The sequence below is a fragment of the Chrysochloris asiatica genome, unplaced genomic scaffold (genome assembly GCF_000296735.1).
Source record: "Chrysochloris asiatica unplaced genomic scaffold, ChrAsi1.0 scaffold00165, whole genome shotgun sequence".
NCBI classification, from domain to species: Eukaryota; Metazoa; Chordata; class Mammalia; order Afrosoricida; family Chrysochloridae; genus Chrysochloris; species Chrysochloris asiatica.
In genome coordinates this window covers 5,798,065-5,812,296 of record NW_006408683.1, presented here as the reverse complement: position 1 = coordinate 5,812,296, position 14,232 = coordinate 5,798,065, and the positions used below count along the sequence as shown (strand labels likewise).

Here is a 14,232-nt window from a genome sequence, read left to right as displayed (position 1 = left end):
AAAAAGAGCTAAAATGAATAGTGAGAAATACTGTTAACTAATGATACATGGAGGGGATTATAATCATTATAATGAAACAAAGTATATGATTTGTTGAATGTAAACCTGATGATCTGCCCTGTAAACTTTAACTCAAATCACAATAAAAACTTCAAAAAAAAAAAGTACATTCCCATCTCTGACTTCCTTTCCTCATCCTCTAGTGCTTTCATTGTTATGCTCACTACTCTTGTGCCTCTTACTTTTTCTCAAACCATCTATTGTTGTTGTTAGGTTCCATAGAGTCTATATCAACTCACAGAGACCCTATGCACAATAGAACAAAACACTGCCCAGTCATGTGCCAACCTCACAATCTTTGCTATGCATGAGCCCATTGCTGCTGCCACTGTACCAATCCATCTTGTTGAACGTTTTCTTCTTTTTCATTACCCTCCACTTTACCAAGTATGATGTTCTCCAGGGACTGGTCCTTCCTGATAATCATGTATGAGAAACAAAGTCTGGCCATCCTGTCTTCTAAGAAACATTATGGCTGTATTTCTTCCAGTACAGAGATGTTTGTACTTTCGACAGTTCACAGCACTTTTAATATTATCCTTTAACACCATAACGCAAATGCATCAATTCTTCTACGGTATTCCTTATTCAATGTTTTTCATAGTACAAGTTGAGGCTTGATTTTTTTCTTTTTCTTCAGTGCTTTCAGCTTGAGAAACACTGAGTATGTTCTTTCCTTTTGATTTTCTAACTCCAGGTCTTCGCACATTTCACTATAATATTTGACTTTGTCTTTTTGAACTGACCTTTGAAATTTTCTATTCAGCTCCTTTACCTCCTCTTCCATTTTCTTTAGCATATTTATGCTTGATAGTAATTTCCAGAGTCTCTTCTGACATCCATATTGTTCTTTTCCTTCTTTCTTGTCTTCTTAATGACCTTTTGCTTTCTTTCTGTATGATGTTCTTGATGTCATATGACACTATTGAAAATATCATGGCTTGGGTCAGGTGCACCTTAATCCTCCAACTCTGACATATTTGCTCTTGAACACTTTAAAGAGGTCATGTGCAGCAGATTTGCCTAATGAAATACGTCATTTGAGTTCTTGAATGCTGCTTCCATGAGTGTTGATAGCTGAACTGAGCAAAATGAAGTCTTTGACAACTTCAGTATTTCTCCATTTATATGGATGTTATTTGTTAGTCCAGTAGTGAGAATTTTTGTTTTCTTTATATTTAGGTGCAACCAATACCAAAGGCTATAGTCTTTGATCTTCATCAATAAGTATTTAAGTTCTCCTTGCTTTCAGCAAGCAAGTTTGTTTCACCTGCATATTGCAGGTTAATGAGTCGTCCTCCAATCCTGATGCCACATTCTTCTTCATATAATCCAGCTTCTCAGACTATTTGCTCAGCATAAATATTGAATACATATGGTGAAAGAATACAACCCTGGTGCACAGCTTTCCTAATTTTAAACCATTCTGTGTTCCCTTGTTCTATTAGAATAACTGCTTGTTGGTCTATGTACAGGTTCCTAATGAGCACAATTAAGTGTTCCAGAATAATCATTCTCCAAAATGCTATCTCTAGCTTTTCATGATCCACACAATCAAATACCTTTGTGCAGTCAATAAAGCACAGGTAAACACTTTTCTGGTATTTTCTTCTTTCAGCCAAGATCCATCTGACATTCCATGTCCTCGTTGGAATCCAGCTTGAACCTCTGGCAGTTTCCTATCAATATATGGTTGCAGAAGCTTTTAAATTATCTTTAGCAAAATTTTACTTACATGCAATATTAATGAAATTGTCCAATGATTTCTACATTCCATCGTGTCACCTCTCATTGAAATGGGCACAAATAAGGATCTTTTCCAATCAGTTGGCCAGGTAGCTGTTGTACAAATTTTGGGGGGCACATGAATGAGTTCCTTTAGTGCTTCATCAATTTGTTGAAAGATTTCAACTTGTATTCCGTCAATTTCTGGGTCTTTTTCTTTGCCAGTGCCTTTAATGTATCTTGGACTTCTTTCTTCAGCATCATTAGCTCTTAATTATATGCTGCCTCATGAAATGGTTGAACATAGTCCATTTCTTTTTGGTACAGTGACTCTGTGTATTCCTTCCATCTTCTTTTGATGCTTTCTGCATCATTCAGTATTATGCTCGATAGTACAAGTCGAGGCTTGTTTTTTTTTTTTTTTTTTTTTTCAGTTCTTTCAGTTTAAGAAATACTGAATGTGTTCTTTTCTTTTGGTTTTCTAACTCCAGGTCTTTGCACATTTCATGATAATATTTGACTTTGTGTTCTTGAGCTGCCCTTTGAAATTTTCTGTTCAGCTCCTTTACCTCTTGTTTTCTTCCATTTTCTCTCTGTGCCAGAGAGCAAGTTTCAGAGTCTCTTCTGACATGCATACTGCTCTTTTCCCTTTATTTATTTATTTATTTATTTATTTATTTTTGTCTTCTTAATGACATTTTGCTTTATTCCTGTGTGATGTTCTTGATGTCATCTCACAACTCTTCTGATTTTCCATCATTAGTGTCTAATATCAAATCTGTTCTTGAGATGATGTCTAAATTCAGGTGGGATGTGTTCAAGGTAATATTTTGGCTCTTGTGCAGTTGTTTTAACTTTCTTTAGCTTCAGTCTGAACTTGCACATGAACAATTGATGGTGTGTTCCACAGTCTACCCTGGCCTTGTTTTAGCTAATGATATGGTGCTTTTCCACCATTTCTTTCCACAGATATAGTCAATTTGATTTCTCTGTATTCTCTCTGGTTAGTTCCATGTGTACAATCACCTCTTACCTTGTTTGAAAAGGTATTTGTAATGAATAAGTCATTGTTGTTTTTGTTAGGTGCCATCAAATCAATATTGACTCACAAAAACCCTATGCACAACATATGAAACACTGCCCAGTCCTGTGCCAACCTCACAATTGTTGCTATATTTGAGCCCATTGCTGCAGCTACTGTGCCAATCCAACTCAATGAGAGGTCTTCCTCTTTTTCCCTGATGCTTCATTTTACCAATCATGATCTCCTTCTCCAGAAAATATGTACTAAATATGAGAGACAAAGTGTGGCCATCCTGGCTTCCAAGGAGCATTTTGGCTGTACTTCTTCCAACATGGATTGCTTTGGTCTTCTGGCAGGCCATGGTACTTTCAATATTCTCCAACACCATAACTCAAATGCATCAATTTCTTCTACAGCCTTCCTTATTCACGATCCAACTTTCACATGCATATGAGGTTCTTGAAAATACCAGGGCTTGGGTCAGATGCACCATAGTCCTCAACCTGGCATCTTTGCTCTTGAACACTTTTAAAAAGTCTTGTGCAGTCATTGGCATTGTAAAATACCAGATTAATTATTTACTTAAGCAAAAAGAGATAAAGTCATTTAAAAATAACTATATAGTTATATATAAGTAAGACTGAATAAAGAGTATAGGGGAGTAAGTGCTATGATATAAGAATTGGAGTCCCAGAGAGAATGTAGCAAGGTAGATGCATTATTTTCATATTTGGTAGGAGAATTTAAATCACAGAAAAAATAATTTGTACGCTTGTTGTTGTTAAGTGCCTTCAAGTTGGTTCCAACTAATATTGATCCTGTATAGGCAGCAGAAAGCTTATATATATGTATGTAGGTATTTCCCTACCCAGAGAAACAGTGACACCAGAGATGGAGGCAGAGACGATGACATGGAGAGAAGGAGTGACTGGGGACTGACTCCATGCCCAAAGAGGGAGAGGAGCTGATTGTTGATGACCAGGGGGCAGGCTTGTAGGGTGTACCCTTTGGTTGGTTGATAATGCATGGAAGGCATTGTAATCTGGCAATGAAACGATATATACGATAGGATGAATGTAAAGCTAAAGTTCTCCCGTGTAAACTATCACATAATTCTCAATTAAACTTTTTTTTTTTTTTACCATATACCTACAAAGTGAAAAATAACATCCATGAGGAACATGATCCTCAGAATGATCAACCATAAGTCTGTAAAGACGGAAAGATCTGCATTTGTCTAAAAACAAAGTTCAAAAGGCACGAAGGGGGCTGGAAAGATGGGCGAATGGAAACATGAAACCAAGGGAGGAAGTGGAAAGAGTGCTTTGAGAGGATTGCTACCAGTGTTACAAAAGGAAACGTGAATAAATTATTGAAAGGCAAACTAATGTGCTCCGTTATTTTTCACAAATGTTTTGTTTTGTTTTTAAATGACCACGTATCATTTATAAAGTAAGTCTCAAGATGTTTGTTGTTGTTTTTAAGCGCCGTTGAGTCGGTTCAAACTCATAGTGTCTAGGATTTCCTACGAGCGGCAAGTGGGTTTGAAAGTGCCGACCTTCGGTTCAAACCAACCTTACAGTCCAGTGCATTATCCTACCACCCCACACCGGGACTCCATTTAGACGGGTGGAAATCATTCATTGTATGTTCTCTGACAAGATGTGAATAATAAAAAGAATGTTACAAAATCCCACTTAAGAAATGGCCCATTGGTCAAACAGGAAATCACATTGGCAACTAGAAAATATTTTGAAATCAATGATAATAAAAATAGCAAATTGCAAAATCCGTTGTTGTTGTTGTTGTTAAGTGCCGTCAAGTCGGTTCCGACCCATAGCGACCCTGTACAGGGTTTCTGAGGGTGTAAATCCTTACGGGAGTAGAAAGCCATTAGATGCAGCTAAAGTTGTGTTGGGAGGGGAGAGATTTATAGGCTTATGTGAGTATTTTAGAAAAGAAGATTGAAAAGCAAAGAGCTAATAATCCATCTCCAGAAGTTAAAAAAAAAAAAAAAGTCCACCAGTCAGATCCAAAAACAGTAAAAGGAAAGAAACAATAAAATTGAAAACAAACATTCATGAAATAGGCACAATCCACAAATCAGAAGTTGATTATTTGGGGGCAAGGGAGGGGAGGAAGTTGGTTCTTTAAAAAGACTAATAAATTGATTTTAAAAAACAGAGAGAACTTTATGAGGAAAGTTAAAGGGGCTCTCACTACAGATTCTACAAACATTAAAAATATAAGAGGCTCCTGGTTTGGTGCTGTAGAATTAGCACTGGTCTGCAACCCACAGGTCTGCAGTTCAAATCTACCAGCTGCTCTTTTGAAAACCCTATATAGGGTTGCTATGAGCTGGAATTGACTCCATAGCACTTAACAACAATATTCTAAAAAAAAATTAATACCAACAAATTTGACAGTGAACAAATATATAAATGGAAAACTGCCTTGAAAAAACACAATGAGCTAAAACCTACAAAAGAAAAAACAAGACAGAAACTCCAAACCCAAATGACTCTCTGCGGTTCGAAACTACCAGCCGCTCTGCGGGAGAAAGATGAGGCTTTCTACTCCCGTAAAGATTTACACCCTCAGAAACCCTGTACAGGGTCGCTATGGGTCGGACCCGACTCGATGGCACTTAACAACAACAACAACAACAACACCAAACATTTAAGTACATTTTTACTTCATCTTTATACAAAACCCTTCCAGAGGATGAAAGGAAAAGTACCTTCTAACTCATGTCTTAACTCTGCACTCACTGACACGGAGTCCGTTCTGGCTCACAGCAGTCTTATATAGGGTTTCTGAGACTGTAAGTCTCTCCCTTGGAGCAGCTGGGTTTGAACTGCCAACCTAGAGGTTAACGGCCTGACACTTAGTCCACCTTAAAAGAAAACTGTGAGCCAATCTCACTCACAAGCCTATACAAAATACCTAAACAAAATATTGGCAAATCAATTCCAGCAATATATTAAAGAATAATACATCCAGACCAATTTTTCTTTTATTTTATGAGTGAGAAGTAGATATATCACTTAAAATTCAATCAAAGGAATTCCTCCACACAAACAGAATAATACAGAAAATAAATATTATTATTATTATTATTGATGAAAAGTCATTTAGTAAAAAGTTTATCATCCATACAAGACACATTTTTTTTAAAATAAATCTGAGAAAGTTATAACTTTTATTTATATATTTTATATATAAACTACCTTTTATGTAGTCTCTTTACCCTAATAAATGCAGATACAAAAAAAAAAAAAATACTATAGCAAACTTCATAGTTAGTAACGAGTGCATGAAAAGCTGTTTTCTGAAATAAGGGTGTATGTTATCACAACATCTATGCAACATTGTTCTGGAGAGCTTTGCAACATGGCAAAATTATAACAAAAATAGAAAAGGGATGAGAATTGAAAAGGGAGAAACAAAGCTATCCTGCCCACAGATGACATGATTGTTCATGTGAAGCAATTAGAATTCATAAGTGAATTTAAGAATTTCTCTCAATATAAAAATCAAAGTTTCCTCTATATATCAGTAAAGATTTAAATAATAAAATATTGTTAAAAATATATTTCAATGACATAAAAGTATGTTCAACAATAAAACATTTAAGAAAAAAAAAGTATGTTCAATACTTATGAATGAGTTGCTATGCATAACCTTTATCCATTCATATACATACAATCTTTTGACAGACTGGTTGTGTAAATGAAGCACAGACCTGGAAGTCAATGACTGAGCTTAATAAGCACCTACCATTAGAAAGTGCCTGGGGACCTGAGGTAAGGAGAACATTACCCTAGAAATTAGTTATTAGCCATGTATTTAGCATTCCAATATTAACAAAAACTTGAAGGCAAACAGTTTGGATTTAAATCTGCTTTTATCAATCAAATCTTATTTTTCTACTGGATTATATTATAATTTCAAAAATGCCTCACCTTAATTTCTGTTTCATCATCTATTGGTCCTGTGTCACTAACAATTTTGTTTCAATCTTCTCTGGTGAAAATCTGTTTTCAGATTCTTATCAGTGCACTGAGGGTCATTTCTTAATGCCAATTGTCAATCCTGTATTGCTTTTGACTACTTTCAATATTGAATTTTCTTGAAGTTATATGTTATTTGGATAGCCATAGCTCATGAATAAAGGGTGGCATATAAGGAACCACAGCCTGTAAAACATAAACCTTACAAAGAGAATGTTACTTTTTTTTCCTTACCAGATTCTATGTGGGTTAAGACAAGAATATGATAAAAATACAAACTATGCATATAGTCCTCTGTATTCCCAACTTAAAAATCCTACTCTCCATCCACCACCTCCTATTTTTCCAGCAACAAACCCCTTCTAATTCCAGCATACTCTTCAATTCATTGATTCTACATCCCTCATCCAAGCCAAGGTTCCCTCTTCCATCCCAATCCAATTTAAATTCCATACCCAATAATTCTATTACTCAATTTATCATTGCTGTTGTTAAGTGCCAATGAGTAGATTCCAACTCATAGAAACCCTATATTGGGTTTCTGAGGAGTGGCTAATGAGTTTCAATAGTTTGGGGCAAACCTATGGAAGGGCAGTTTAGTCTCAGGAAAAGTGTGGTTGAAGGTAGATTACAACTCCCAGGCAAGCTCAGGGAGGGGCGGTTTGTCCTCAGACTTACATAGAGAACTGGAGAACTTTCCTGGATGCTTCCTTAATGTTGTGGTTTAGTGCTGTCAAGTTGGTTTCAACTCATAGCTACTTATAGGGTCTCTGAGGAAACCACTGAGATTAGTAATCCAGTGCTTATCCCACAATGTCATACCAGGACTGTGCTCCCTAATGATTTACTGAAAATAGCCACATATGTTACCTAATTAAGTCAAAAATTGGAGTCCTGGTGACTAATTCAGGGTAACATGGTTATGATTCATACCCCAACCACCATGTAGCTAAATAATAGAACCCCAAGAACCAATCATAACCTTTTTTTTACCTATAATTATGTACCAGAAAATGAGCCCCTCAGGTTGGAAGGCACTTAAAACATGACTGGGGAAGAGCTGCCTCCTCAAAGTACAGTTGACTGTGATGACATAAATGGAGAAAAACCCTTGGGAGTAAAGCTCTAGGGACCTTCATTTGCTGATGGAACACAATTCAAAATGAAGAGAAACAGCTGTAAACATCCATTAATAATTGGAACATGGAATATATGAAGCACAAATCTAGAAAAATTGGAAATTGTCAAAAATGAAACAGAATGCATAAACATCAATATCTTAGGCATTAGTGAGCTGAAATGGACTGGTATTGGCCATATTGAATCTAACAACTACATGGTTTACTATGCTGGGAATGACAAATTGAAGAGGAATGGTGTTGCATCCATCAAAAAAAAGAACATATCAAGATCTGTCATGAGGTACAACACTGTCTGTGATAGGATAATATCCATGCACCTACAGGGAAGACCAATTAATACCACTATTATTCAATTCATGAACCAACCTCTAAAGCCATTGAGGTTGAAATAGAAGAATTCCACCAACTTCTCCAATTTGAAACTGATCAAACATGCAATCAAGATATATTGGTGATCACTGGAGATTTGAATGCAAAGGTTGGAAACAAAGAGGAAGGATTGCTGTTCTTGTTGTTATGTGCCATGGAGTCAGTTCCAACTCATAGCAACCCTGCACAGGGTTTCCGAGGCTGTAAATCTTTATGGGAACAGAAAGCCTCATTTTTCTCCCATGGAACAGATGGTAGTTTTGAACTGCTGACCATGAGGATAGCTGCCTGATTCATAACCACTATGCTACCACAGCTCCTAGCAGTTGGAAAATATGGCCTAGGTGACAGAAATGATGCTGGAGATCGCATGATAGAATTCTGCAAAACCAAGGATTTGTTCATTTCAAATACCTTCTTTAGACAGCATAAGAGATGATTATACATATGGAACTCACCAGATGTAATACATAGAAATCAAATTGGCTACATCTGTGGAAAGAGACAGTGGAAAAGCTCCATATCATCAGCCAAAACAAGGCCAGGAGCAGATTGTGGAACAGCCCATCAATTGCTCATATGCAAATTCAGACTGAAGCTGAAGAAAATGAAAACAAGTCCATGAGAGTCAAAATATGACCTTAAACATATCCCACCTGGATTAAGAGATTATCTGAAGAACAGACTTGATACATTAAACACTAAAGACCGAAGATCAGAAGAGTTGTGGGATGACATCAAGAACATCACACAGGAATAAAACAAAAAGTCATTAAGAAGACAAGAAAGAAGGAAAAGATCAAAGTGGATGTCAGAAGAGAGTCTGAAATTTGCTATACAGTGCACAGATGCTGAAGCAAATGGAAGAAATGAAGAGGTATGAGAGCTGAATAGAAAATTTAAAAGGTCAGCTCGAGAAGACATAGTCAACTATTACAATGAAATGTGCAAACATCTGGAGTTAGGAAACCAAAAGGGAAGAACACATTCAGCATTTCTCAAGCTGAGGGAACTAAAAACAAAAACTTCAAGCCTTGACTTTCATCATCGAAGGGTTCTCTGGGCAAATTATTGAATGATGCAGAAAGCATCAAGAGAAGATGGAAGGAATACACAGCGTCATACACAACACCAAAAGGAAATGGTTGATGTTCAACCATTTCAAGAGGTAGCATATGATCAAGAGCCAATAATACTGAAGGAAGAAGTTCAAGGTACATTGAAGGAATTGGTAAAAATAAAAAAACAAGGCACCAGGAATTGGAATAAAAATTGAAATCTTTCAAGAAAGTGAGGCAACACTGGAGGCACTGCCAAGAAATTTGGACGACAACTATCTGGCCAACTGATTGGAAGAAATCCATATTTGTTCCCTTTCCAAAGAGAGGTAACCCAATGGAATGCGGAAATCATTGGACAGTATATTTGATATCCCATACGAGTAAAGTTTTACTAAAGGTAACACAGAAATGGCTGCTAGCATACACTGACAGAGAACTTCCAGAGGTCCAAACTAGATTCAGAAGATGACGTGGAATGAGGGATATAATTTCTGATATCAGGTGGATCTTGGCAGAAAGCAGAGACTATCAGAAAGATATTTAGTGTGCTTTATTGGTGATGCAAAGGCCTTCAATTGTGTGGATCATGACAAGCTATGTACAACATTGCAAAGTAGAGTATTCCAGAATGCTAAATTGTGCTCATGAGAAACCTGTGCATAGACCAAGAGGCAGTTGTTCAAACAGAAATGGGAACACTGAATGGTTTAAAATTAGGAAAGGTGTGCAATAGGGTTGTATTCTTTCACCATACTTATTCAAACTGTATGCTGAGCAAATAATCCAAGAGTCTGAGTTATATGAAGAAAAACATGGCATCAGGATTGTTGGAAGACCCATTAACAATCTGTGATATGCAGATGATACAACCTTGCTTGTTGAAAGTGAAGAGGACTTAAAATACTTACTGATGAAAATCAAAGACCAAAGACTTAGGTATGGATTACATCTAAAAGAAAGCAAAAATCCTCACCACTGGACCAATAAACAACATTCTTATCAATGGAGAAAAGATTGAAGTTATCAAAGACTTCATTTTTCTTGGATCAATCATTAACACTCATGTAAGCAGCAGTCAAGAAATCAAATGACATATTGCAATAGATAAATCTGCACAAGACCTTTTTACAGTGTTGAAGAGCAAAGATGTCAACTTAAGGACAAAGGTACGCTTGACCCAAACCATGATATTTTCAATAACATCACATGCATGCAAAAGTTAGACAGTGAATAAGGAAGATCATAGAAGAATTAATGCATTTCAGTTATGGTGTTGGAGGAGAATATTGAAAGCACCATGGGCTGCCAAAAGAACAAACAGATCTGTGTTGAAAGAATTAGAGCCAGAGTGCTCCTTGGAGGCCAGGATGACCAAACTTTGTCTCTCATACTTCAAACACATTGTCAGGAGGGACCAGTCGCTGGAGAAGAATATCACATTTAGTAAGGTGGAGGGTCAGAGAAAAAGAGGAAGACCCTAACGAGATGGATTGGTGAAGTGGCAGCATCAATGGGCTCAAGCATGGCAACAATTTTGAAGTTAGCCCAGGATCGAGCAGTGTTTCGTTCTGTTATGCATAGGGTTGCTATGAGTTGGTATCAACTTGATGGCACCTAACAACAACAACAACAACATGGTTATGTACACGTTCCAATCATGGTCCTTTTCCCACTTTTGACATGCCTTTAATATTCGTGAATTGATCTGCCACCAATCATGAATTTGTGATGACTTTCATTGTTTTCTGTCATACATTATAATGAGCCCCATGACTCTGAACTAACTGTGTGCATGCTGATGGTTTCCAGGAAGATTGTGTTTGTTCTGCTTAAGAGTTAATAAAAAAGGGTCGCTAGAGAACATTTTTTTTATTAATTTTTCCCCTATGACAACTCTCAACTTTTAATTTATTATTGTTTGCAACTACAAAATAAACATAGCATTTGCTTTCACAAAGCTACATTTTCATCAAATTTTAGCCTCATATATAACCCCAAATTGCTATGCTGTTGTTGCTAAGGGCTGTCAAGTTGGTTCCAACTCAGAGTGACCCTGTATAAGGTATCAAAGGATGTGCATCTTCTAGGGAGCAGTAAGCCTCATCTTTCTCCAGCAGAGCACTGATGGGCTACATTGTGGTTTGCAGTCCAGTGCATATCATGTTATCAAGCACTGAAATGGTGGACGTAAAGGAAATAGCTATAACATCTATAAATAGTTTACCAAGAAAAATGTTTTGCTGTTGCCAAGTGCTGTCATTCCAACTCATAGTGGCCCTGTACGAGTTCCAAGGAACAGCTGGTAGGTTTGAACCACCAAGCAGTCCACTGCTTGTTCAATAACACTAGAAGAGTGTAATTTTTCATGTTAATATCAGAAAATGACTGCAAGCAATTTTTCTTTGTTTCCTGTTCAGAACTATAAGCACTGCTTTTCTTATGCTATTGGAAAACCAGGAGACTTGAATCTGCCATATGAGATTATCAACAGTAGTAATAATAACTACATAATTTGGCCTGTGGACCATTCTGGAATGTATGTATTTGGTGTAAAGATCCTGGATCCAAACTATAGGTGAATATAAACATTTTATTTTAATAATACCTCTTACTTTTAGCATTAGTTCTTCAAAAGTAATTTTTTATTTTCTTCATTTCATTCGATGCCACCCAGATAGTCAATTGTTATTCTTATTACATAGTTTATCCTTTTTTGTTTCACAGTAGTCACACAGATTAAACATTCCATGGGGGTAGGAGATATTTTATGCTAAATGTTAATTAAGTCAATCAATTCTCCATTCCATTATATTGTTGTAGTTGTTGTTGTTATGTGCTGTGGAGTCAGTTCCGACTCATAGCGACCCCGTACAGGGTTTCTGAAGCTGTAAATCTTTACGGGAGCAGAAAGCCTCATCTTTCCATCAATAATACATATGACTTTTATATGGATACGGAACAGCTGGTAGTTTCGAACAGATGACCCTGAGGCTAGCAGCCCGATTCATAACCACTACTCTACCAGAGCTCCTTTGAGTACATACTAAATGCTATTGCCATACTTGATGCAAACATAACAGCCTAAAACTTTGAGGTGTATTTAATTAAGATGTGAAAAGGAAGAAGTTGGGCTACATATACAAACCTAGGCAGTCTACATCAGAGCTAATTAAATGAGGCAGTTCTCAAAAAAGTCATATGTATTATTGATGGAAAAACTCTAGTGGTGCAGTAGGTTAAGCACTGAGCTGTTAACTGGTTGGTGGTTCAAACCTACCAGCTGCTCCATAGGTAAAAATTGTGACAATCTGCTCCCTTAAGTATTTATAGTCTCAGAAACCCTATGGAGCAGTTCTACTCTGTTCTATAGGGACACTATGAGGTCAGAATTAACTTGGGGATTGTGGGTTAGTATTGATGGGCACAATAGTAATTCAGAGATGAAAAGTATTAGTGCAGTTCTGAGCAGTAGAAGCAAACTTCCTAGTGAATATGAAATATTGTTAGAATTTACATTGCCAGAGGTCTAGAAAAGATACTTCTGATTAAGAGTAAAGAAATTGCCAACAGAAAAAAGATGGAGGCATCCCAAGTGCCCATCAGTTGAAGAATGGATAAACAAACTGTGCTACATACATACAATGGAATATTATGCTACCTTGAAGAACAACAAGGAAGCTGCAAGCCACCGTATAACATGGATGAACCTTGAGGACATTATGCTGAGTAAAATTAGTCAGTTACAAAAGGAGAAATACTGCATAGGACCATTATTGTAAAAGTTTAGGAAAAAGCACCCACCCTAAAAGGATATATATATTTTTTTTTTGCTGATCACCAGGATGTATGGGATGAGGTGAGGGAAAGGAGGGGAAGACAGAGCACAGGGTAGGGAATAGACAGGTAGCTTGGGTCCTGGCAGTGTGGGGGAAGGCAATACACAAGAAGAGGGAGGGGAATGGAAGAACCAAGCGGATTGGAAAACAGTAGGCAGGTTTGCGTGGGCTAAGTGGGACAGAGGTAAATAATGATTTATGCTCAACCTTGGAAAAACAGGGCTCTGGGATACAGGGACTGAGACATGGTTTGAATGGGTAAAAGAGGGGAATAATGTTAAGATGCTTGGCTGTCTTTTGAATCTTGGGTTCCCTTGCATACTATTGTAAAATAGACAAAATAGAAATATGATAGGATGAATGAAGAGACAGGAATAGCCAGAAACATCACAATAGAAAGTTTGTAAATCCATCTACCCTAAAGGGGGCTAGAAGTTGCCCAGTGAAAGAGGCTTCCTGGAGAGCCTTTGCATTGCATAAGAATTTAGGTGGAATCCTGAACGTCATCCAGAATCTTCTGAGGTGGGAAATTTCCACTTGAAAGGACAAGTAGACCAGCCTGGAGCCCCTAGAAGAACAGAAGATACTTCGTGAAAGAAAGACCGGCAGGAAAATTTAAAAACAATAACGGCAGTCTGATTGACTACTACAAGAGTAAGCAAGCTGTTCGCCCAGGAGCCAGCAACACAAGTGGTCAGGTCCCCTCAGAGCAAACCCCCTTCCAAGACTAAGACTCAAGGGAAATACACAAGCGGGCATGTGGTCTGGCTGGTGATCACATTGGTCACCAAAAAGGGGAAGTGGGGGAAAAACAGCAATGAAGCTGTGAGCTAAGTCCCACCACATTCAATAGACTCCTGTTAACCTGGATTGAGACCTGGTTGGCCAGCAGTATGGCAAGCCCTGGGGACTCCTGGGCCCTGAGGCAGTGACATGACCACAGAGGACTAGAGTGGAGAGTAAAGTGTCCAGCTGATATGAAGTGAGGGGAGATGCACAAGA

General features: G+C 37.5%; 1 protein-coding gene across 1 annotated transcript in view; it reads left to right on the top strand.

The window, feature by feature from the left end:
• The window catches only part of LOC102831656 (chromosome unknown open reading frame, human C1orf101), a 274,431-nt gene that overhangs the window by 208,880 nt on the left and 51,319 nt on the right, over positions 1 to 14,232 (top strand). The window contains exons 17-18 of the mRNA XM_006871286.1: positions 6,529 to 6,615; positions 11,812 to 11,969. Of these exons, the coding sequence (XP_006871348.1) occupies positions 6,529 to 6,615; positions 11,812 to 11,969 (245 nt within the window). The remainder of the gene's footprint in view (positions 1 to 6,528; positions 6,616 to 11,811; positions 11,970 to 14,232) is intronic.